Source organism: Phymastichus coffea, unplaced genomic scaffold (assembly GCF_024137745.1).
Source record: "Phymastichus coffea isolate CEN01 unplaced genomic scaffold, Cenicafe_Pcof_1.1 PCOF00112, whole genome shotgun sequence".
NCBI classification, from domain to species: Eukaryota; Metazoa; Arthropoda; class Insecta; order Hymenoptera; family Eulophidae; genus Phymastichus; species Phymastichus coffea.
In genome coordinates this window covers 65,767-90,636 of record NW_026706923.1, presented here as the reverse complement: position 1 = coordinate 90,636, position 24,870 = coordinate 65,767, and the positions used below count along the sequence as shown (strand labels likewise).

The window sequence follows — 24,870 nt, the reverse complement described above, 5'->3', positions numbered from 1 at the left end:
TGAAGATTTTAAAACATAAAAAGCGTCTAATGCATTATTTACAAATTTTGCGGTATATTAGTGGCAACATCTACGAGTTCAAAGCCGTTTTCGTATGTTACAGCGAAGCTTTCTGCACGTAGGAAAAATCATTATTTACATTAGTTTCGCAAATGCCAGATGAAGAAGCTCGTAAACTTTGAGTAGTATCTTTAAAAATTACGAAATCCGAAAGCACGTTTTCACCTACGAATTTTTTCATGGCGTAAATTTTCAAATCCTCATATTTTTTCACGTTCCAGAAATCTACTAATTGCCTTTGCTTTTATCCAATCTACCTTTGCTTTTCGACGGCATGAACAAATTCGTAATCGATTTCGCCCATCAGCCTGCAAAATTGAATATTTAATTGCCTGGTAATAAAATTGTTTGCATTGAAAGATAAAATGGCACGTATAAGCGCATTTCAAGAACGTCGCAGTTATTTTATTGCGCTTGCCGGTCCTACGTACTCCCGGACGGCATAGCACTGAGAGGCTGGAATTACCCTTAAACCACTTTTGGATGCGTGCAGTGCATCGCGTTACGTCACGAAAATCAGTGTACGTCGTTTGCGAAACGACGATCGATCGAAAGAGAAAAGGACGTTCTCCGCGTCGAAGCTTTCATCAACTGCCACTTCGAGCGGAGGAATTAAAGTCTCGATGTTCATATCTGGCCGCGCATTTTCGCTCGTCCCACGCGCGATCCTCTTGTTCCAAACGATTATTTCGCGCAACTTTAATTACGACGCGCAGCAGATTAGCGTTAATTGTTGCGTTATTGGGCCGAAACGCTCGTAAATACGCTCGCTAATAATCAATCTTCGCAAGCTAATCCGCTCTCGCGTACTCGAAATTGGCCTCCTTTGAGGAGGAAAAAAATTACGCAATTCCGACACACTTTTGCACTCACGCGTCGGCGCTCATACGCGCGCGGACAAACCGCAAAGTGCAGACTCTGAAAAATGTCCCTCATCATCGCGTCGCCTGTCCTGCGAAGGAAAGGGATATTGCGAAGTGCAGTGCGTGCAGACCCGGTCAGCTGAAGATTCATTGATTGCGCAGGCAAAGCAGAAGCGAAATAAAACTTGGATGCCTTCTGGGTCGTGCGTCGTTTCTTGTTTGAAAATAATACCCGTGGAAATCTAACAGAGCGGACGGGTAGACGTCAATATCAGCCAAGTATAACATTTTATCAGCCATTTTTCCTAGAACATATTATTTTTCTCTTATATTTTATAATTGTTCATTTTAAGCATGAAACGATAATCTTGTGAAACTCTCTTCTCATAATTTTTCTGCGCGGACCCCAATATGTGACAGTGTATTGAATTCATGAAAAAACTTGTTATCTTTTGTTTTCAGACAATTTATTTCCAACCATTTATATCTATGAGTTTGCAGGCAAATATATAACAATTTAAAATATCGTTTCAACATTTGACCATAATACCTTCTACTACTGTATTATATTTATCAGATTAAGCAGAACAGTTCACATAATTATTCAAGAACGCACTCTGTCTTTAAACAAACGTAACATCGTAATTCCAAATCTCAATAGTTTCCGTGAAACTTTGCACCTTCTGCTTTTTCTCTACAAACTCAAAAAGATATATTCCTTTCACACTTTCCATCGGCTGGCACTGCTTGCGTACAAAATCACTCGAGTCGATGAGACAAGGAACCCTGAACAGTCAGCCAAGCTAATTAAAATTTCGTAGCACACCTCCCTTTTACTTACCATCTTCAAAGTATGCAGCCGCACGTCGTTTCGGATCATTTCGCTTGCGATCCCAAAGCTTCTGGTTTCTTTTTCCGAGAGAGACAGAGAAAGCACAAATAAAATTCTAAAGACGCCCGTACGCGCGGTGAAAGTTTTAAGAAGCTCTTTTTTTCCGCGATTCTGCAAAATACGTCAATTGAATGTAACAACTCGGGAAATAAAAAGTCCGTAACTGCTTTGATCGACGCGTTGGTAGAATCGTAACTTCGTCGACAGGAGCTATTGTCTCCGCGCATACGCGATCAACCTTCGAACTGCTTCGAGGTATAATCTTTCTCAAAATCAAACTTCATAAGTATTACATTTACGTGACGTATGGAAACTTCGGTAAACTTGAACTTTCTTTCTTACGAAAGTAAAGAGCCGTATGTCCGTGTATTACCTGTGACGTACGCAAAACGTTGAATAAAAATTCGCAGTGTTTTATGATCCATAATTATTAATTCATCGACAGGCAATGTAGTATGCGTATTTTATAACTGTACTCAAGCTGCCAGGAGTGTCGGTTAACGATTGACTTTACCATCTACTTTTCGCTGAAAGCAAATCACTGTGCTTACACTTTGACGCATCATTCTTGCGCACTGCATATAGAAAGCACGCGCAACGCTTTGACATAGACGCGCGCTTCCTTTTCCTTGCGACGCCGTCGAACTGAGACGAGGATCGGAAAACTAAAAGCTTGGCAGTAGAGATAGGAGTTTTTTCTTTTTCTTTTCGTCACTTTCCCTTTAAATTCGAAATGACTACACTCAAGTCCACTAAAAACATTGATTAACCGTTAAGATATGACGACACACTTGGCCAATAATGAATTTTCGCGAATACGATCGCAGCCTTGGCACGAATGTAATTTTTATCGCGACCAGTTTGTCGCACAACCACTCGACGAAGAGAGCTGAAAACAAACTAGCATCTTCCGAAATGAGCGAATCGCTATCACGTCATACCTAACGAGCCGACTGTCAACTGGAGGAGCATGTAATCAGTTTCGCTAGGTGGTGTAGGCAGTGCAACGGTCGTCGGCATTTGTCCATAAGCTCAAAGGAAAGTGCGCGCGGCGTGGCCGCCGCGCGCACAAGCCAGTGAGAACGAAAGAGCGAGAGAGCGCTCTCTCACTCGGTTTTTCTGGCCGCGGAGAGGGATACAAGTATAAGAACTCGAGGCGGTTGCCCGGCCCGCGCTAGTGCACCAAGGGACACCACTCGTACACATACATTCAGATAACTTTTATATTGTGACAATGGAATTGCGCCCTGCATTCATCGTAAGTACCGAGTGCGAGTTTTCAAATTTTGCCGCGCCGCCGTCGCTCGCGAGTGTGACAAAGCAAGGATGTGTCCCGGGCACTTGTGATTACGTACGGCCAATGACAGCGCGAGCGAAGCCAAGACAGACGTGTCAATGGGCTTTTCCCAATTCAGCGTTAGGCAGGGATGATCGAGTTACACCTAGCTTGTGTTCGTTCGATGTCATTTTTCTCCCCAATCACGTTTTCGTAATGCTCGCTTGCCAATCAGTCTGCTTGTCGTTGTGCAAACGCTATTTACTTTGGAAATTTTTATCCTTGCCTCTTGCCATTTGACAGCTCAATGATTTTAGGATTCAGTTCAAATTAAATGTATTCATCAAGTTGGCTCAGCAAATTTCCAACGTTAGAAAGTAACTTATGTAACTTTTTCTATGTAAATTAATTATATTAATTTAGCTTTACGACAAGGGCAATATTTATTCTTCATTTTTCGAAGCATTTTTTTATTCAGTACTGATACATGATGATTTTTTAACCATAAAATTATAACAAAATTTGAAATCTCGTCAAGCAAATGAGAATCATTCTGCAACAATTGTTACCAGAAATGCATAATTTCGTCGTAAGTCCTTTGTCATCTCACTCACGATCTCAAAAGAAATCCCAGCGCACGTAATACAATTCCACTCAGAAAAGCAAAAAGACACTAATTAAATCGAAATGGTTTGGTCACGCAAGAAATCAAAAAAGGACCATTTCCGAGTTGAAACTGTCCAAAAGCCTGTCATTCTCCTGCAAGCCGCGCGGAAATTTTAGGGCTTCGAGACCGATCGCATGCAAATTACTCTTGCGAAACAATCGTTTGCGAGCAACATTTGTGTGTTTCTAAATATTAAAATATCAAAGTTTAGATCAAAACGACGCTAATGCCAACCTATACATATATATAACTCGATGCGCACATAATGAACACAATGTGATTTATATAACGCGGGAGGGGCCATTTCTCTCTCAAAAGCTACATTATGTAAAGGACATTGTAAGCGCCGCGATCTAAAACGCGCTCGTATAAATATTTGCGCGTTCGTGATATGGAATTTGGAATTGTGTCTTTCTCTCGCCGCAGGACCCCCAGGAAGTTGCGTTATATAGTGAGTATTATTTTCAACTTTCCTTGACGCGCGTTTTTTTTTCCCGTTCGTTTTAAAGTCTTTCAATGCGAATTCTCCAGAGCACTATTCATACTGATACCGTAAAATGTTCCCAACGGGGGAACGTTGTTAAATTTCTATTGTGCCTTCATTTTTTTTCTCTCTTGGCGATCGTAAAAATAATGAAAATTAGCGGCCATTGACTTTGTATAATCGCATCGGCGTGACTTCTCGTTCCATTTTTCTTGCGCCTTCAGCAATTTGCACGCACTCGCGTCTTTCGACATCACTGATAATTCGCCCGTCGGAATGCCCAGCCTCCTTCTCCACAGGTGTGGAATGGAGATCCAACCCTTATCAAGGGAGTATAGGAACTACGCGCGGATTACCTCGTATGCGCAATCGTTAACTCATTTGAAATCTATCGGGCATTAATTGACAACCCGACTTTACGCAACGGAGGCCAAATCTTGTAGAATAAAAATCGAACGGGATGTGTAATGTTACAAATCCTGCGCGTCTCAGTAATACAATCCCAGAGATTAAAAAGCACTTCATCGCGAAGCGAAAAAAAAAGATTGCCGCACAGCTGTCCGAACCCTCTCTTACGTAATAGGTGTAAACATGCATTACACACTCCGAAACATTAAGCTCTCGTCGCTAACTCGCGCGCCTATAAAATTTACGCCAAAAATCACGGCGATTTTTGCTGCTGTTGCTGCTAAACGAAGATTTGCCAACTGACTTTTCCGAAGTTCAAATTAATAGACAGAGAACATGCGCGCGAGCGGCATGTTTCATCATTCGATACGGCTATAGCGAGAGAACCGGCTTTCATCGGCTTGTTTTTCCCTCGCGCAAGCCACCGCTGCGTGACAAAATGGCCAAGCGGAATTTTCGGTACTTACGACGGATTCTACTTTTGATGCAATTCATTTGTAACCCCCTTCTGGCACCATCACACTGCCAGCTCGTAGTATTTTTTCGATTTATAAAATGGATTTTTTTTTTTATTGAGAAACGCCGTGACATTATTGCCGAAAAATAGTTCAGGAGGATTTGTGTTGCGAAAGAGCGTACTCTATCGTTAATAGTGCATCGAATTGTTTACAATTCTTCATGGAATGTAAAAATGACAGACATTAAAAGTGTGGGGAAAAATGATTTTAAATGATGTACCCCTCGATAAATGTCCATTCAGTAGTAAAAGCGTTGTAACGTTACAAAGCTATACCATCGAAAAGTACATTCAACGAATGCCTTCGTTATTTTCTTTTCTTTTCCGTCATAGCAGCAACGTGATCTTGCACTTGGATTACCATACAAAACGTACAACCCACAAGCACAAAACAATCAGATACACGGGCGCGCGAGCAGTGCACGCATAGCGATCGTCTCTCTCGTGTTCAAAATCCCCCCGTGTTCTCGTTGGCAATTGTATAAGGGCAGAGAGCGCAGAATCCGGATCGTGGACATATACCAAACAGAACGAACTTAGCTTTATATCCCAAGACTGCGGTGCGCGTAAGCGTTCGACTAACACGCGCGAGATAGTACAGTGAGTTGCGCAAGCAATACACGTCGAGCGACTTTTAAATATGTCTGTACGTGTGTTGTCTGTATACAGATATATAAATTACATAAAGTCCGAGAATTTCTTAGCTTCCGCGAAGAAATCGCACGTTGATAATCACCCGGCGAATAGGACAAACATTTAACGTATTAACTTGGTTCCAACGCTTCTTTTCTTTTTTTTTACTTTGCTCAGAGCCATATACTTCTTTTTAATTCTCAGTCTTGGCCTGTATATACTTTCTACAACGGAAATACGATGCGATTCGACCAACCATCGCTTCGAGAATTTCTACTTTTTAATAAGAGCACGATAGACGACAGAAAAGCTCTATTGAGTTATAATTTATTGTCCTATCGGTGCCGGCAATCTGCTCGCTCTCGTTCAATTTCTCGCGAACGCGCGCATCCCCGCACATTGTCTACAACGTGCGGCGTCCCTCCCCCTCCTCACCGTGAGTTTCACTTTCACGGTCAAGATCACCTACGCGATTTGACGACCTACTTGTCGGCTTTTTTCCCTCTCTTTCTCTCTCTCTCGCGGCCAATTAGCGATTCGCGTCTTCTCACGCTCAAAAGCGACGCGTGCGCGCTATAATTGCTCGCGCTTGTATTTCGCTCGCTCCACCGATCTGACCAGCGGCTTTTCATCTATCGCCGCATCGCATTACAATTTTAAGCGAGTGCTCGCGGTGCACCGGCTGTGAAAATATTTTCAAATCAAAGCACGCGCCTTTCACGCTGCTGCGTTCGGTCGGCCGATAGGAGCCTCCGTCGCCGTCGAGTGCCGTCGTATCGAGAGGGTATTTTGACATCGACCGCGGGGCGGTTTTTCAAGTGACGAGCGAGCGACATCGTAGAACTCGAGCCCAACGAGTTGGGAAAACTCACTCGGCCCATATCTTCTAGCCTCTGAATCGCCATACCGTCGAGGATAAAGAAGCGCGAAATGACTTTCGGCAAGTAGCTCTTCGCCCGAAACGACCGCGGAACGACGACGCCAGAAGGAAAAGAGAAGCACGCGTCGCGCGAAAACTTTCTCATGACACCCGCGCTCTTGCCGCGGCTCGCGCTCCGCTGTTATTACTCGCGAGGAGCGGAAAAGGCCTGCGCGCAGCCCATACGGAAACGAAATTCTTCGATATGTCGAGCACTTTCACCTTGAGAGAGCGTGCCAACTCCTAGGCCTTATCTCTCTGCAAGTGTATCTATTACCGAGAGGGCTTGTAGCCGTTTTTCTTTATTTTTCCACTGCTGCTCTCGAGTCAATATCGTTGCACGTTCCTTTCGTACCGCGGCGACTTCGTTTCTATCAACGAATTATTTCGACCGTACGCGTTCCTCTTTCTTTGTTTTCGATCGGCTGCACCCCCGCGAGCGATTACACGCTGAGAGCGCGATCGGCAGCGCGCGTACGTACGCGAACTTTTTTCTTTCCTCGATCGGCGAGTCATTCGCATATCTATCGCTCGGCCGGCGAATGGCGGACATTTCGCGCGTGCCTTCCATCTGTCTCGCGAATCTTTAATTGCGATCTCGATCCGTTCGCCGAGCTGCCGATAAACGGCGGGCCACTCGTCTGTGGAGCCGCGTAATGCCGCATACCTCGGGCAAATTCGCGCCCGCGAACGCGTGGGCTGCGAGGAATGTTCCTACGTGGCGAGTCGCGATTACCATTCGTTCGATCGCCTCGAAGGATGCGTGTTTGGAATTTCCCGAAGGAGTAGGCTGTGCGTGGCTATTTGTCGAGCGTCGTTCGTCGACGGCGACGTATCATTGTTTTCTCGGTGGAATTTCAAACGTATCGCGGAGATTGAGCCGCGTTATTGTAGGCATTCTTATGGCGATAAAAGGAGTCAATCAAACAAGTTTGTCGTCGATTGATGGATGTACGCTTAATCCAATGAGAAGAGAGCTAAGGCGTTCGAAAGAGAGATCAACTTAGCGCGCTTGGACCCGTTCGAAACAATGGGCGTTAGACTGCGCACGGTTCAGCTCGCGTAAGGTCACATTCCCGCGTGGTCAGGCGATATTGGAGTGCGAAGCTATTTCTCGCATTGCACACTGTCGCGGCTGCGTAGTTTGCGTGGGGGAAGAAAATCGCAGCGTTCGCCTATAGCGAAGCTAAATTGTTGTGCCGCATTTCGTCATCCTCTTTCCTTCGGCACCCAGCCAACGGTTTTATCGAGTTTGCAAAACCAACGAGCTTAACCTTGAGAGATTTATAGGGAACGCGTCCATCCGACCCCCCGGCCCCTCCCCTCCAGCAAAGTTTCATTGAAACTTCACGCATGGATTTTAATTTATTTTCCAAACGGAGCCAGCTCGGCGAGCCCATTTCCTTGCCAACGTCTTTTATTTGCACTCGCTCATATTGCTATCGCCACTTTCTAAAACGAGTCGCGAGAGCCGCGGCCACAACAAAAATATTATACGACTCGCGAGTGAAAAATGCGCCCATAGTGATCGATAATGCGTTGCAGAAATGAATGAATTATGACGCTCAGCGCTAAATTCCACGGCGGCAAACCGCGGGAGAACAATGCGAATGCACTTATCTCTGCGAGCAGGCGCGCTGTGATCTCTCGTACCCGATGGCTATCTCGCGCGAGTAACTCCGCGTTCTTGGACTTGTTTTTCTCCCCGATCTACCGCGCCTCGCGCCAAATTGCAGCTCGCGCGCGCGCGACTGACCGTCTTTTCAGAAGCGAAGCGGAGACAGGACAAAGCTGCTTTAGCGAAAATTGAAAAAAACGAGAGAGAGGTGTAATGACACGAGTGGCAAAGCATTATCAAGCCACGCGGCTGGAAGCGTGCATACGGCTCCGTAATTTCCCTGGGCTCTCGAGGCTTATATGGAGCAACAGCAACCGACTCCTTCACGCCGCGTTGACTCTGATCAGCTCGTAAGATGGTAAATAGCTTTCACGGCGCCTGCCTGTACGCGGCAATGCTATATATATATATATATATATATATATATATAATATATATATAGACAACGAATTATGTTAATTTTTTCGTGTACGGGCGTTAGCTCAATTGTTAAAATACGTAGTCGATCGAACGAAAAATATTATTTTTTGCTTGTTGTCTTTTTCGACATCGAGCTATATTAATTACGTTTTGATGTGTTTCAAGTATGGAGTTTCTATTTAAACCCGCTTTCACGGTGTAGCGTGTAAACTGCCAACATTGACTGCATTCGAAAGTTTTCAAATGTTAATTTAAATTGATTCTGTTTATATCTGACTTTGGAGTAACAAAAAACAGATGAACAGGTATTTTGTTTCTTTGCCTATTGTACACGCAAACGTTGGATTGAATATGGACGAACACTACACTATTTAAATTAGACGGTTTGCAACGTTTACATTTTTAACAGACAATTTGCGGGAATTTAGTATTTTTAAATTACGTTGTAGTTATTGAAGTCAAACGTTAGAACCTGTTTTTTCTCTTACCTTGTTAGATTTTTATTTATATCGATAAATGTTTTGCAGCCAGATGTTCTTTATTAATGAATCATTCTTTGCTAAAAAACTAAAAGCAAAAAGCTTCATCATCATTTCAGTAAGAAATCGGTAATCGAAATGTTACAAGCCAACGGCTATTCGACAGAATTGATAAGTCGCAGGTGTGTTCGTTACCTCATGTTCATCTGTACGCGTAAACGAGGCTCGTTACCTAAAGTCTATGACAATCCATAAACGGAATAAAAAGCGCACTGGAAAAAGGTTTTTGTTCCTTTACTATCGCCAATCATTAACTTTCATCAACAATTTTCGATTGTACCTACAGCTTTTCATTTATCACTGCCATGCTGTCGTAAAAACTGCGCGAATGCAGAACTACAGTCGAACTGGTAAAAGATGTAAATATTTCGGAAGGAAAATTTTAAAGAAAAATTGCATGTTCCGTATAAACGCAGTGCAACGAAAGCCAGAGGGACATGTGCAAAGCCAACGTAACCGTCACTGTTCGCGTGTAACGAAGACACCAAATCTTCTGTACGTAAATTAACTCGATAAATTTAGCTACTTGACACTAGCTCCGTACTTCTCTCGGTGAACTTGTGTCTCGGCGCTGGCCATTTTTAAGCTTTCGGCAAATCGTCGTCGCAAGCATCGGTCGCTTACAGAGCCGCCTCGCCGGGAACGGCGCCGGGCAACGAAACTAGAGACAATCCTCCGCCAAAGTGACGCGGATTGACGTTGCGAATAGCTTGTTATCCTACGCGGCTAAGCTGTAGCCAGAGACTGCTACGCGAGAGAGTAACCGGAGGCTTTTGTTCGCGGCGGGCGGCACCAGTAAAAACTGGATCCGCGTCATGATCCGCAGCACTTGTTTTTTCGATCGGGGCGCCCGCTCGCAGCCTTGATCGAACTATGAAATCGCACACTTCGGATGGCCTCCCCTCCAATGCCACGGATTATGCCTTCGGTAATTTTTATACCGCGACGTTACGTAAAAAGCTCGTTCTTAGCGATGCATTGAATTGTGACCGGGCGATGATCGCCGCGATTGATAGTGATAACCCGAGACGTTTATGTAAACTCTTTGCCAAGTGCGGCTGCCAGTACTTAATTCGGGTATTTAGTGTTGCTAACGACAAGCTAGCGCGGAATCGTGTAATTACAGGCGGCTACAACTACGTAGAAAGGCATATGTTTTAGATTTTGAAAGTTCTGAAAATAGCAACGATATCTTTTTTTTTTTAAGGATAACAAGGTTCGCCTTTAATTGCCCGAGGAAAAAACCACATTAGGAGCCGACTGAAATTCCAAAGGAACTAATGAGCCAATTTTATTGTGGCTTTTATGAAAGATTGCCTAATAAAAAAAGAAAAAAGTTTTCGGCGAGTGCAAAGAAATTTAATTTGTTTCACAAAAGGGTGTATGAGTGGCACATTATGAAGATGCGATGACGAACAAAAATAGAATTGTATGCCTTGTGTCGGTGGTGTAGATTTTTCTTGTAATAGGACACGTACAAGGTACGTAATAGAGTTAGTAGGAGAAAAGTGCAGAAAGGAAAAAAAATTACGGAATTTCAGTTTAGCTCCTTATAAAGAATCAATGTTCCAAACGGTCAATTACGCCTGCCCACGCTGGAATATCAATTGTTGAACTAAAAAAATTGTTAATATAATTACTGCGTTTTTTAAATATTTTGTGGAGTTAAGTTATAACTAAAAAATTAATAGGGATATATAGAAATTGAAACTAAGCATAATGATAAGAATCGTAGTTCCAATCCTTCTAATAAGAGCTCAATTATCTTTTACGAGTGTAGTTTTGATTTTGTTAAATCAAAACTGAAATGGTCATTTAAAGCTTTAAAAGAGTTTCAGTAACTTTTAAGCAAGGGTAGACCTTCAAAAATTCAACGTATATTTCAGTGAAAAACACTCCTTGACGCACATACACAAAATTACACGTGACCCGCATGTACCAAAAGACTATACATTTGTAGTTTTTCGAAAAAAGCCAAACAAAATTGAACTTCCAATGCTCGAAAAGCATTTGCTTGATTCGGCTCATTCGCGAGTCTCTCCCATAAAGGCGTTGCTAATGAGATCAGCGAGAGCGAAAGAACGGTCGGTACAGCCATTCGTGACTGCGTAACTTTTGCATCGACCTGCTGAAAAAAAAATCATTAACCGGTAGCTTCCAGCGATCCTACATAATCACTTGTCGTCCGCCTTGCGCCTTTCAGTGAAAGTTTACGCAACCTTCACGCACTGAACTCCTCCTTTGCGCGTGTGTGTATGTGTGTGCCTCAGCTACTCGTTCGTTGCAGGTCGCCAGCTGAACGAAATTTGTCGAGGTCCGAATATTCCGTAGCAGGCTTACGTCATGGGAACTCCAATGATCTCTGGTACATTTCGAAACTCGATGAATAGACACAAAGCTTTTGTTTCGCCGACGCGCGCAAAGCTTACGTGCGATCTGAATGGAAAATTATACAGGTGACACCGTCGACCATGCATTTTTTTCTTTTTTTCGGCGCAAAATTTCCCATGGCGCCACGTCGCCATATTTCAAATACGAGCGGTATATTTATTGTACTTGGAGTGGTGCCTCTTTCGCCATTGATCACTTAATGCATTGTATGCGCTTTCGATTGGAGATTTTTTCGCGCGGAGACGACGAATTACCGCGTGTGAAATCGTTGAGTGATTATCGTTGTAGCGAAAAAAACATACAAAAATTTCACCTTATTAACCGAACGGCGAGAATATGGCTCTCTCTCTCTCTCTTTCTTTCTCTCATAAGCATTAATATCTCGCGTAGACTTTTTGGTAATATAACGTTTTTCTTTTTTTCTAGTTTATTATACTCGCGTATGAGAATTTTTTTTCATCTATATATATACAGGCGCAGTCTACCAACACAGTTTCCCAGAGATCTCGCGTGTGCACTTGCATTTTTTAATAATTTATTTCGCTCGTTGCTGCCTGCACGAGAACTGACGACTTTCGAATCACGTCAAAAGCTTTCAAGTTACGACTCAACTGCGCGTATATTAAATATTTTACGTAAAAAGATCGTCACTAAATATATTCACTATGAGATTGGCTTTATTAGTTCGGGATTGCAAATTGAAATCTCCTAAGGCTTTTTCAATTATCGAAAGCGCAGAAAAACAACAGTTACTTCTAATTTTTCCTATTATTGAATTAATGACGACATGTCATGATTTCAATTACACTGACACACGTAACTTTTTTGCACGATCGTTTGCTAAGTGAATTCAATCTGTAGGTAACTCAAATAACTTTTTTCACGTATTTTCATTAAGCTGGTGCACTATACTTAATTGCTTCGATGAAAGAAGGTACACGTGATTTATCGGGCGATCGTGATTTCGTTTAGAAGTCGCAGAGATACAATGCAAATGCCTCTCGCTAGTCTGCAAGCGCAAAAAGAGCAATATTAAATTTCTGTTTTCGTAATGAAGCTGAGCGCAATTACACGAGATGCGAAAAAGATTGGCTTGAGAGTGTGTCTTATAGCGTGAAATGCGGCGTTTATGGCAAGTGAAATGTTTCGTTTTGGTTGCTCGAGCTGTGTATCAAAGATGGCTTTTCGCGACTTTAATGACGACTGCAAAGTACAGAAGAGGCCAAATCACCAAGACGAAGATGAAATTGAAATTCTCACGCGTCACTTTGGCATGCCTTTCCTCTCATTATTCACTCAAAGTGAATGCGCTGGAAATTGCCATTCATAAAGTATCAGCAAACGTAGAAAATATCACGCCCACATATTCATTTCATAAGGTATTTATGACTGAAAGAAAGAAAAAAGTTTTCATACAATAATAGATCGGTTACTTTACAACTCAGGAACTTTGCTACAACGATTCAGATTTCACTTGACTTCACACATACGAAACAATTCGATACGCTTCTTGAAAGGAAAGTTACACTTCAAGTATAAATAAGAACGTTCAATCAACTCGCACTCGAATGAAAAAAAGTCTATCGCTATTTCCACGCTGTAGTTCAATGCCACATAAATAGATAATTAGGCTGCGTCGTGCCATCTTGTAAAATTGCCTCAAGGTCATTATGAAAACGTGATCCATAAAATTTCTCTCGGGTCGCTTAATATCTCATCAAGCCTCGAGCGTCATTCGCGATCATAATAACCAATTGAGCCCGAGAATAGAGCGAACGGAAAAAAAAAATAAAATAAAATAAAAAATAACAGAGAGGCATGAACTAGAACAGCCGGTTGCCGTGCCGAGAGAAAACCATAGGCATTACACGCACGGGACGCTCATCAGACATTCAGCAGACCTTGAACTCCCGGAGCGCAGGTGCGCGAGGTTTTCACCGTGCGCACATAACAAAGGGGTCTTCGTGCGGCACGAACAAAAACTTACGTATTTTTGCACCGGCCAAATTCTTTCTCGAGCACGGCAGCGGGACGCCGGAAGAAGTTGCGGGCAATTACGCGCGATATTATTACAAAACCCGTCGCAAGCTTGTGCAAATAGTCGACCAAAAATGAAACGATCGGTTGCACTGATACCTACGCCGTTTGGACGTTTACGAGCTCGCCAGACCTGCGTTTGCGCGTGGCCTGTCACTTTTAATTCGCAGGCTGTACGAATTGACGCTCGTAAACTTGTTATAATATGAGAGTTTTATCACGATTTTTCAAGCTGGATTATGGTCATGTAATCATTCTTTCTCCAGGGTACATCCGTAATTATTGTATGTATGGACATCTTTCAGTATCTTTATGAAATCCATTAACCATCTTTCAATTATGATTGCTTAAAGATCCACCTAACAATGTATTATCGTAAGGATATAGATGAAAAATAATAATTAGATATATTTACAGTCATCGGAAAATTATACGTCACGTAATATCGATAAAACAATAAGTTCTTTAAAAGAAAATAGTTCTTACGCAATCGCTATTACGCCCATCTTTATTCTCAAGCTGTCTGTAGTATACCCGTCAATCAATTCATGGCACTTGGCGCTTTACCAGAGAACCTCTTTCTCTCTCATCGACAAATAAAGGGAGCCCCCTCCCCCGTCTGGAATTCGTCCAAACGTCCATACATCGAAAGTGTTATTTTCTCCAAATCAGCACGTAAATTTCGCGTATAAGAAAGGGAGGGGCAGAAAGTCGTTGCGAGACTTTCTAGGTGAAAAAAAAAAAGGAACGCGATCGTCGAATTTCATTTGTCCTGCGATAAATCTCGTCGCCGCGTAGCCTTTTGCTTTCTAAGCGGAAGGCCGTTCAACTTGCAGTGCATGCGTTTTAACTTTCGATTTGGAAAAAAACTACTACTACTTCTTCTCTCTCTCTCTCTCTCTCTCTTTGAGATCTCATGGTTTACGGATTTTTCATGTTTCTCGGATCGTTTTGTAACTGCAAATTTATGTTAAATTTATCGACAATAAAGTGGCATTTGCAGTACCACGGAAATGTAAATGTTTGTATTAGATTGAGAACTCGAAAATAAGATCGCAGTGTGTTCCCTGCTGTGGACACTGTTCGTAGTTTTCTGCGCGTTAGTCATACATTATTGTACGAATGATCTTCGACCCAACCGATTACGATAAAAATTTAGGTTTCGAAACTAACGATAATTCTTCGTTGCGCGTGACAAAAATTGTTCAAGTTGACTCGAGTCAATTAACAAATGACCCAACAAAATATTGTTAATCTAAAGTTCATGCGAATGCATTCGAATGTTTCAGTTGCTGCTGTGCAGTGCTTGTGTGTCGGCGCAATACAGCGACGAGTCAAGCGGTGGTGGGACGACACTGCCGAAAAAGTCACTGCAAATTCCACGAAGACTGAAAGCGCAATCGCGACTGTCCGGTCCGACCTCCCAACAAACGACTATCATCAATCAAAGATTTCGACGGCCGATACCAATAAAGTGAGAGTTTAACGCGGCTACTTGCCATAACAATTATTCGTACAAGTATCACGCGCACCGCTCTTCTATATTATTTCACGCCCGATCGAAATCGGCTTCAATTAAGATTTTAATTAAAATATCGATCGCGTAGAACTGGCTTATGAGATTTTCTGACTGGAAATTTCTTGAGTAACAACAATGAGAGACAGTTTACTATTGGCGTGAAGCGTGTACTTTTTTTGTTACTACTCTGAGGCTGGGTGATTAGCAGCGGGGATCGTAAAAGAAATTTAGTCCGAAGGTTTCCGTGGGCGTTTATATGGAGATATCTGTATGTGCGGCTTTTAACGAGTTCCGATTTTATTTGCACGGAGGGAGCAGCATTACGTAAGCAAAATGTTGTCGAGACAAAAAGATTAATTGATCGCTTTATGATTTGAGAGGCTCATAACTGAAAGTTATATAGTGCCGTGTAATTAGCGTGCGGGGTTACATCTATTGTTATCTGTCTCTATCAAGTGTAATTACATATATATAGCAACGCCTAATAATTCAGCTAGGGCTCGCAATGTTTTTAGAAAGTTTCGAGACAATTTCCATTTCGATGTTGTTTTGTGTTCTTAGAGTAAATTTAATCGAAAAATAAAATTAGATAAAAAAATATATACGTAAAATTTTACCTGTTGTTGTGATATATCAATAACGAATAGTATGAATTTCAGTCTATTAAGCTAATTTTCGATACGTCATTTCTTTTCGGAGCTATCAGAAGAAAAATGCTATTATATCTCAAGCACAATTTCATTTTGATACCGCGACCACACCATCATTAACTGACGATTCAATTTTTCAAAAGATAACTTTTGATGCAATATCGCTGAAACGATAACGTAAAGCAATTGCTTGGTTATCATTTTGACGATGCTTACGTAAAATAAATTCGAAATCTCTGTTCCGAGTTTCACAAATTAAAGAGAACATTTATAGACGAAAAATTGTTACCAAAATCAAAAGCGCAACTGAAACCTACAAACTTACAAGAAATATTTATGTATCATCAGCAAACCACGTCCATCATCCGAGCCAATACCCGAGCTGCCAGTATTCACGTCGGGAATCCGCGGCTCACGACCATCATCGGCAGCTCTATCAAGTTACGAGCAAAACGACGATGCATCGGCGATTCCAATTCAAACGATTCAGCAGCCACACATCGTGCACGCACAGTCGATTCATCCAACGCCACCGCCACAGCAACTTGTCACTGAAGTTAAACCCGTCAGCGAGGAGAACGACAAGGATCAAGATGTCGTACAAGTGATTGCTAATCTCGGCGCTATCTCTGGATTTAGTGGCCAAGGCAACTTGCTGACACCGACTGTCGCATCGCCGATTCCAACCTCCACTGTCAGCTCGTTTCTGCATCAGCAACAAGAGAAACAACACGAGAGACAGTACCATCAACAGCAAATTCAACCGGTTCAGTATAGATCTCCTCATCCGTTGATCAAGACTGCGCCCACGATACACCCAGAGCAGGTTGGCAATTAAATTGTTTAACTTTTATTTTTGATCGATGAAATAATAGGTATAATTGATAATTGTTCACGAAAAATATTATAAGTACAGCAATCCAATAAAATTGTCAAAAAACGATAACGCACATCCTTTCGTGTATATAATTTTCGCAGATCCACCAAGTGATTCAGCCAGTACAGTACCGACCGCAAAAGCCCGTAAGACTGCACAAACAGCAGCAGCAGCAGCAACAGTTCACCGATCGCAGCGAGTACGAGTTGAATGAAGCTCGTCCGCTGGCGAAACAAAGGCCTCAAGTCGCGCCAAAGAAGTCGAAACCGCAGTCTGGCTACTACGAGGGAAGAACTAAGAAACCCGTTGCACAGGTACATATAATAACCGTTGATGAACTCTTCGTGCAATTGGACTGCCAAGTGACGCTCTTTGATGAATCTTTCAGAAGCTTCGCATGAATACACTCACATCCACAGTGGTTATTTAATTCGCGAAATGATGTTTTATAATTTGACGGCAAGTTGAGTCAGCTTTGCATCTTTCGCTGCACGACGACTGACTATACAACATTTTTAGCATGTATGCAATTTCGCTTGCAAATGGCTTGTACTCGTGAGTGGTAGTTCCGACTGTTATCCAACTGCGGTTTTTATCGTCTTGTCAGTTCTCGCGTGTAATTAAAGTGTAACTTCACTGGTTTCTAATACGCATATACAATCTTCTTTGGACTTTTATTGTAGGAAATTCCAGAATACATGCGTATGCCATTTGTTCAACAGACAAATGTAGACTCAGACTTCTATCGTTGACGCACGTTCCCATTCAGTTCAGTTCAACGACATACGTCCTCCTTATGTTTGTTATTTTAAAATGAATTTCTTTATATTAACATATTCATAATTATTTAGAGTATCGAGTAGTAACATTCATCATTACAAAAATCTAATGCTAGTATTTATAAAAAACATTTTTTATAATCTATATCTATTATATAGGTACTCGTATTTAAAATAAAATTGGAAAAATAATAAATAAGAGCAAATTTGATCAAACGTGTGTGTAAAAAACGTCCAATTACAATTACTGTTAATAACTTCAAAGCTTCCGTGATTTTTACTTAAAAAATGAAGTATCAATAATTGAAAAATCTTCGTGTATTAAGAATTAAAAAATTTGCAGGTAATCAGGCGTTACCGTGAGGAGACAGCCGACGGCTCGATAATCTGGGGCTTTGAAAACGACGATGGTTCCTTCAAAGAGGAAATCATTGGCATTGATTGCATAACTCGAGGTAAATACGGCTACGTCGATCCCGATGGTGTACGACGCGAATACACTTACGAGACTGGTATCAAATGCGATGAGGAAACTCAACAACAGGATCAGGACATACTTAATACTTTCGTCGACTACCAGGAGAATAAGCTTGTATTACCCAGCGGTAAAACCATCGACCTTAGCAGCATGGGCAAAAAGCAGGCGCGTCGGCCTCAACCTATCTACAGGAATTAGAAAGAGAATTTTTATTCGTTCGGGTTACGTTGGAGTTAATGAAACATTTTTATTTTGTATTTTGAAAAATGACAAGCCCTGTGTACGCAACGTAGAAATGTGAGTACTATTTTTTTCACATAACAATCGATTTACTCTTTAATCGACGGAAATCAACGCTGCCGTTTCGAATCATTACACTTATGAATGATAAGACTGCTTTGGAAAGTACTGCAGTATTCGACTTGCGCATGTTGGTTTAATGTTTTAAGATTTAATAATTTTTCGAGATTATTTTCGAACTGGAACACACTGTGATAAGAAAAAATTTATACACTGGAAGTTTCATTTGCTCTGACAAAAGGAGATTGAAGGCTGGTAATGCAAACTTGTTTACGGCACGCCTCGCTATATCACTTGTTGTGTCAATAAGATTAAATGGATACTTTGCAAAACGCGATTTCTCCATTTTACTTTCGATGGAAGCAAAAGGCAACTTTTAAAAGAAGGCGTGGATTATTTGTATGACATTATGTGAACATTTGAAAAAAGTTATCCATGCTTAACTTTTTATTAGTTTAACAAAGTTAACCTTTTTTTTGAACACTTCTTCGCTACACTACGTTATAGAACTGTATAAAGTACATTTGTATTATTAAGTCATGTAAGAGTTCAATACAATTGGCAATCACTACATTATTGCCATGATGAATTGCGCAAAATGATATGACATTTTATTGTCTGCGAGGTTTCTATGAAGCTTTTTACGCTGTAAGTTCAATCTACATTTTTTAAACTTAAGCACCAATAAAATATTTCTGACTATATATAAACAAATTCATTCATTGAAAGCAAATTTTTTATACTTACGCTGAAAAATTCAAAATTATTTTATTTAAATAGTCAAAATCTTAACAAAAAACTATATGGTTGTTTGCTTTCAACGTATGACAGAATTTCCATCCGATTCAATCAATTAATTATATGTATATGTATCTTATTTTTAAGCCTATTCGTATAATTATTACGTATAATTTATAATATTTGTATGAAAATAAATCTATACAGAATAAAAATTATGTATAAAAACGATTATTAGTAGTTTTATTACTCTGACTCAAAATTATTTTTAAATTCTAAATAATAGAAATTTTTATAAGCAGTCAAAATATCGAATTTTAGAAATTTATTTATCCCTAATAACCCGTTCTTTTTGTTTCGGTCGAAGCACCTTAAACACGAAGTAGCACGTGGTCCCACTATTATCCGATCGTGATCGACTTTTCTGCGCCGACTCCGCCAAATACATCCACGTAGAGTATTTATTCTCCATCATTGTTTTTCTCATTGCATTACCTGATGTCTGATATCAACCTAAAGATTGATTGGCTACAAATGTCAAGTTCATTCCAAAATTGCTGACTATATTCACAAATCTACGTTGCTTGAAAATATGAAGTTTTTGTTCGTTCATAGTATCAGTTGATGCTAAATATTAATTAAAGCATTGATTCAAGGGAACTTCGTTATTATTAATTTGAAAATTTTATATTTTCAATGAAGATACGGTTGTGAAAAAATATACATCGAAAGAATTTGTATATTTGATAATTTTTTATTTTTACCCTTCAAAAACTTGTGTTTGTATTAACAATACACATATAATTACGCTTTAAGAAATGTGTCTTCAAATAATCGAAGTTACTTGAATAATTAATAATACATTAAAACTTCATTACTTAAAAAAGAAGTTATTTAAAAGAGAATGACCATTGCAAAACTAAAAGCCGAAATCCTAAATAAACACACCACTTATGCAAATTCATAAAAAAGCGTTACACATAACACAGCGAGGCAGCCATGATTTGGCTTCGTGGCTTCATTCTGATAGTCGCACGACTTTTGCCTAACTTCATATAGCTTGGAAATAAAATGGAGAGAGGCAGCCGGGACAGAGTGCAACATGCAGAAGTAGGTCTCGCGTGGCGGCTGGTAGACGTAGACGACAAGACGACGGCGGTGCTCGGCGTAGGCTCACACAAATACATCTCTGGAGCTGTACCGTTGTGCTGCTGCTATCCTTGTTATTTTCTTTTCCGTTTTGAAAAACCTTTTCCGTTTAATCAGCAATCATGAGAAACTTCTGGCTGCTGTTACTTCTTGTCCTACCGGCAATTATCTTAACAACCTGTCGAGGTAAGTGTCTCCAGATGTCATACACGTGAGCTTTGAGTATCCTGGTTAAACTACTAACTTTCGCATATGTTGGCTTTGTGTTCGAGTATTTAGAGTGGCTTCGATTAGCTGATCCGGGAAATTGCACGATCGAGCGGTTATTTCAGTGAACTTTGGGAGGTGGAAAGTGACACGTGAGCGCGCTTGGGTTACTTTTTGGAGCACCGATGGTGTATGAAAGTTTTCTCGGGATGAGGTTTCGTAAAATTCAAGACGATGCTTTTGACAGGATATCAAGCGCAATTGTAGCGGACTCGCGCTGACGGAATTTGCTTTTTAAAAAATAAATAGTTTTTGCATTTAGAATAAGCTGCTGGTAATTTAAAGCTATTTAAATCTAAACTGTTTTTTATCATTTTGATCTAGCAGATGGGCATGAATCTATTGTATAAAATCAGAGTAGATTAACCAAATTAGTTTTTTGAAAAGATTTTTAATAATATATAACAAGAGGCTTATAGAAAATAAATTTTTTTAAGAGCCTGTATCATTCAATAAAATTTATTGGAATATTTACTATAATTAATATTTCTTTTTTAGTAAATGGACTGGTAGCATTTGCTCAAGAAGATGATAATGATGACATTGTTGATGTTGAGGGAGAAGAAGCTGGTGTAATTGCAGAAGAAGAACCTGAAGAAGAAGCAACAGTTACAGCTTCAAAAGATGTAGATACAACAATTCTGTTTACAGAACCAATCCATAATCCGTTATCTACTCTTGGTATATTTATTTGTTAAAACTAGATTGTTTAAATATTACTTTGAAATTTTGGAATTAGATATATATATATGTGCTTTTACTTACTACAGAATTGCCTGCTGGAAAGCTTGTTGAATTTTTGATTGGCTTCACTAACAAGGGTGACATTGACTTTATCATTGAAACTGTCAACACCTCATTCCGTTACCCAATGGACTACAACTTCTATATCCAGAACTTCTCAACAATTGCTTACAACAAGGTTGTTAAGCCCAACCAGGAAGCCACATTATCTTACTCATTTATTCCATCTGAAACTTTTGTTGGTAGGCCATTTGGACTCAATGTTAATTTGAACTATAGAGATGCTGTAAGTAAATTTTAGTTTATTCACAAATAAGGTTTTTCATAAATGTATTTGCCAATATTTCATTATATTTCATAGAATGGGCTGTCTTTCTATGAGGCTGTATTCAATGAAACTGTACAAATCATTGAAGTTGATGAGGGACTTGATGGAGAAACTGTCTTTTTATATATATTCTTGGCTGCTTGTGTAGTTCTTACTCTTGTTGGAGGACAACAGCTTTTGTCTTCCTTTGGAAGGAAAACTCGTTCTTCCTCGCGCAAAGTAGCTGTTGAAGTTGGTACCAGCAACCCTAATAATGTTGATTATGACTGGATTTCAAAAGAAGCATGGAATATGCACAGTAAGTATACATTACACTTTGTTCACTTAAATGTATCAATTTTTATTGATACTTAATGTTTTTATTTTTTTTCCACAGATAAGTCACCAAAAACTCCAAAACAAAGTCCAAGGCAAAGGAAAGCCAAAAGAACAGTTGGATCAGATGACTGAATTTACTAATTTATTAATGTGGTTAATTTAATGAAAAGAGGACACGAATAATAGGACGTACAAGTTTTTTTATAAAGAAAAGTTTTTACTAAAGCACAACATGAAATCATTGTCATTTACATGAGTGTGTCGCTGTGTTTTTTTTAAATCAGTGTGCAACACCACGTTATTTGTGAACAAACTTATCATCTAGATAATAAAAAAGTTTACTATTGAATATGGAGTACTACGTTTATAGAGTTACTAATAAACAATCTTTTTTTGTGAATACTCTTAAATAATTATTGCCATTGTGATAACTATTACACAATAAGATTTTTGAGGAGTGTCATCTAAACTTTGTGCTAATAATAGAGATGAGGGATGCTTCAAGATAAACGAAAAAGTTTTTAAAAAATTGCCTTACACATTTAAACACATTCCATTCGAAATTGATTGAAAAACATAAGACATGTATTACCTTTAGTTAATGTTCATTTATCTATTTAATGAAATTTAATGTGTGTAAATACTTTGTGTGTTGTATAACTTTGATAATATTTTGTTGGATTAAAATATTGAAAATATTTGTAACGGACATTTATTCTTTCATAAATAAAGTGTTTTTATAAAGGTAAAATCGTAGTGTAGTTTTAATTTCATTTTCCATCTTATCAATCAATGGCGTGAAAAAGATCAGAATAAAATACTAAATCAGCAGCGATGGCGTGGCATAATGTGTGCTGGTTCTGTTTAGCTTACGTGGCCGACGAAATCATTTCACTTTCTCTTCAATGTTTTTTGTGAAGTGATTTCTTGCCGGCTAGAGCTATCTTTTATTACGGTCAGTGACAGTAAAATATTGTCTCATTTTTATTTTATTTACATATAAATTAATTTGACTTGTTGAATCATTATGTTTAAATAAATAGCACGGCTTTGCATTTAGTCATCTAATTGTTTTTGTTTAAATAATCTTTCAAAAATTGTAAATCTTGACAGTAATAAATACTGTCACAAAATTTATCAAACAAATCAATATTAGCTTGAAGAATAAATTTAGAAAATAAATATTGTTAGTTTTAGTTTAATATTAATATTTCATTAATATTTCTAGTTCGCTTATTATTATAATCGACGACATAACAATGAGATTTTTATGCATCAATTAATAAAAATTACTAACGATATTTGAACTGCTGTTATATAACTTGACCAAAAACGCATAAGCGTCAAAGTCGATCTACATTCATTGACTGTATGTACCATGTAGTACGCCTAACTACACATTGACTAAAGAAGCTAACCTAACCTTTATTATTTCTTTAACCGCGAGGAAGCGCTTCTGTAGTTCCGCACTTTTCCGGCATCAGCCTTTCCTAAACAGTGCGTTATTGTAGTTGGACGTTGCCTGAAATAATCAGGTAACATCTCTAGTTTTTAATTGTTTGTTAAACTAACAAACTGTCAAAATGCCTCCTAAGTTTGATCCTAATGAAGTTAAGAAAGGTATTTTTCATTTTTCTTTTTTTATTTAAGTTTTATATGTATTCAAAGTGTCACGTGTATTGCATGCTAACTTCCATATTTTCAGTGTACCTAAGATGTGTTGGAGGTGAAGTAGGAGCTACTTCATCCCTTGCCCCAAAAATTGGTCCCCTTGGTCTTGTAAGTAATCTCAATAATGTGTTTTACAAAAATATAAATTTATAACCTATCAAATTCTGATTTGATTGATCTCATACAACTATGAATTGGTTATGTTGGTCATTATATATTGATTGTTTTCAATTAAAATAATGCCTTTTATTTCTGTCAATATTTGCTTTTTTGTGTTTTTATTTAATGATTATTAATTAATTTGATTTCATTTTGTTTTACAGTCACCTAAGAAAGTTGGTGATGACATTGCTAAAGCAACTTCTGACTGGAAGGGTCTTAAGATAACTGTTCAACTGACCATTCAAAACAGACAGGCTACAATATCTGTTGTGCCATCAGCTGCATCACTGATCATTAAAGCCTTGAAAGAACCACCCAGGGACCGTAAAAAAGTCAAAAATGTTAAACACAGTGGTAATCTTTCATTTGACGAAGTTATCAATATTGCACGTTCTATGAGGCCTCGATCAATGTCACGTCAGCTTAAAGGTACCGTCAAAGAAATTCTTGGTACCTGCCAATCTGTGGGATGTTTAATTGAAGGCAGATTACCTCACGATATTATTGATGAAGTCAACAGTGGAGAGATGGAAGTATCAGAAGAGTAAATGGTAGGTATAGAGTCCTTTGCTCAACCTTTTAATTGTAAATTTTTAAATGTCAATCATGTCTTGAAAATATAAACTAATTGAAAAAGCAAATAGCCAAAATAAAATTTAGTAACAAAAGTTTATTATTTTTAAGTTATTTCTTACAAATAATTCTTATTTATGATTGTAACTTGCAAATTGTTACAAATGAATTTTTAAAAGCTTAATTTAATTTCTCAATTTACATGACTATCGTTTTATAAAAAAAAAATTTTTATTTATAATTCACTTTTATTCTCTAAACAATTGAAAGTGAGAGTTCTGGACTCTTGGTAGGGGTTGGCATCCCATCCACCTGTTTGGTCTTGATGCTTTATAATCAGTCCGACAGGCAACTATTAGCCATTGAGGAGTAAACCTCAATAAAAATTCATATTTTTTTCTTCTAATTTCTTGATTTTATTAGTTGTAACTGTTAATCCAACAATTACAGCTTATTTTTAAGTTAAAAAACTTTAAAACATTTGTATAACAAGTCTATCTTTATTTTTTCAGATGGTTTACTACTTTGGTAATAAAAAAACATAAAATCTAATTTCTAATGTATACTGGTTTATTTGTATCTCTTTTTCTGTA

The 24,870-nt window shown here is 39.2% G+C and overlaps 3 protein-coding genes across 3 annotated transcripts; all 3 read left to right on the top strand.

Annotated features, from left to right (window-relative positions):
- The first annotated feature begins 2,991 nt into the window (after nt 1–2,991).
- Nucleotides 2,992–19,212, top strand: LOC131670617 (uncharacterized). Its single transcript, XM_058946338.1, has 5 exons — nt 2,992–3,073; nt 15,014–15,198; nt 16,242–16,719; nt 16,872–17,084; nt 17,893–19,212. The coding sequence occupies exons 1-5, from the start codon at nt 3,050–3,052 to the stop codon at nt 18,223–18,225; spliced, it is 1,233 nt and encodes a 410-aa protein (XP_058802321.1). The 5' UTR covers nt 2,992–3,049; the 3' UTR covers nt 18,226–19,212.
- A 795-nt stretch (nt 19,213–20,007) lies between these two features.
- Nucleotides 20,008–22,604, top strand: LOC131670603 (translocon-associated protein subunit alpha). The gene is made up of 5 exons (XM_058946324.1): nt 20,008–20,400; nt 20,980–21,162; nt 21,252–21,511; nt 21,587–21,851; nt 21,930–22,604. The coding sequence occupies exons 1-5, from the start codon at nt 20,337–20,339 to the stop codon at nt 22,001–22,003; spliced, it is 846 nt and encodes a 281-aa protein (XP_058802307.1). The 5' UTR covers nt 20,008–20,336; the 3' UTR covers nt 22,004–22,604.
- Nucleotides 22,605–23,328: 724 nt separating this feature from the next.
- LOC131670570 (large ribosomal subunit protein uL11) lies at nt 23,329–24,829 on the top strand. The gene is made up of 4 exons (XM_058946277.1): nt 23,329–23,491; nt 23,577–23,650; nt 23,866–24,255; nt 24,790–24,829. Exons 1-3 carry the CDS (start codon nt 23,455–23,457, stop codon nt 24,250–24,252), a joined length of 498 nt encoding a protein of 165 aa, XP_058802260.1. The 5' UTR covers nt 23,329–23,454; the 3' UTR covers nt 24,253–24,255; nt 24,790–24,829.
- The last annotated feature ends 41 nt before the right edge of the window (nt 24,830–24,870 follow it).

Bases quoted from the DNA above. Each gene is read 5' to 3' on its own strand.
- LOC131670617 (XM_058946338.1), top strand. From the start codon at position 3,050: ATGGAATTGCGCCCTGCATTCATC. The intron at 16,720-16,871 runs GTTGGCAATTAA...TAATTTTCGCAG, and splicing joins CCACGATACACCCAGAGCAG to ATCCACCAAGTGATTCAGCC. The intron at 17,085-17,892 runs GTACATATAATA...AAAAATTTGCAG, and splicing joins CTAAGAAACCCGTTGCACAG to GTAATCAGGCGTTACCGTGA.
- LOC131670603 (XM_058946324.1), top strand. From the start codon at position 20,337: ATGAGAAACTTCTGGCTGCTGTTACTTCTTGTCCTACCGGCAATTATC. The intron at 20,401-20,979 runs GTAAGTGTCTCC...TTTCTTTTTTAG, and splicing joins TATCTTAACAACCTGTCGAG to TAAATGGACTGGTAGCATTT. The intron at 21,852-21,929 runs GTAAGTATACAT...TTTTTTCCACAG, and splicing joins AGAAGCATGGAATATGCACA to ATAAGTCACCAAAAACTCCA.
- LOC131670570 (XM_058946277.1), top strand. From the start codon at position 23,455: ATGCCTCCTAAGTTTGATCCTAATGAAGTTAAGAAAG. The intron at 23,492-23,576 runs GTATTTTTCATT...CCATATTTTCAG, and splicing joins TCCTAATGAAGTTAAGAAAG to TGTACCTAAGATGTGTTGGA. The intron at 23,651-23,865 runs GTAAGTAATCTC...TTTGTTTTACAG, and splicing joins AAATTGGTCCCCTTGGTCTT to TCACCTAAGAAAGTTGGTGA.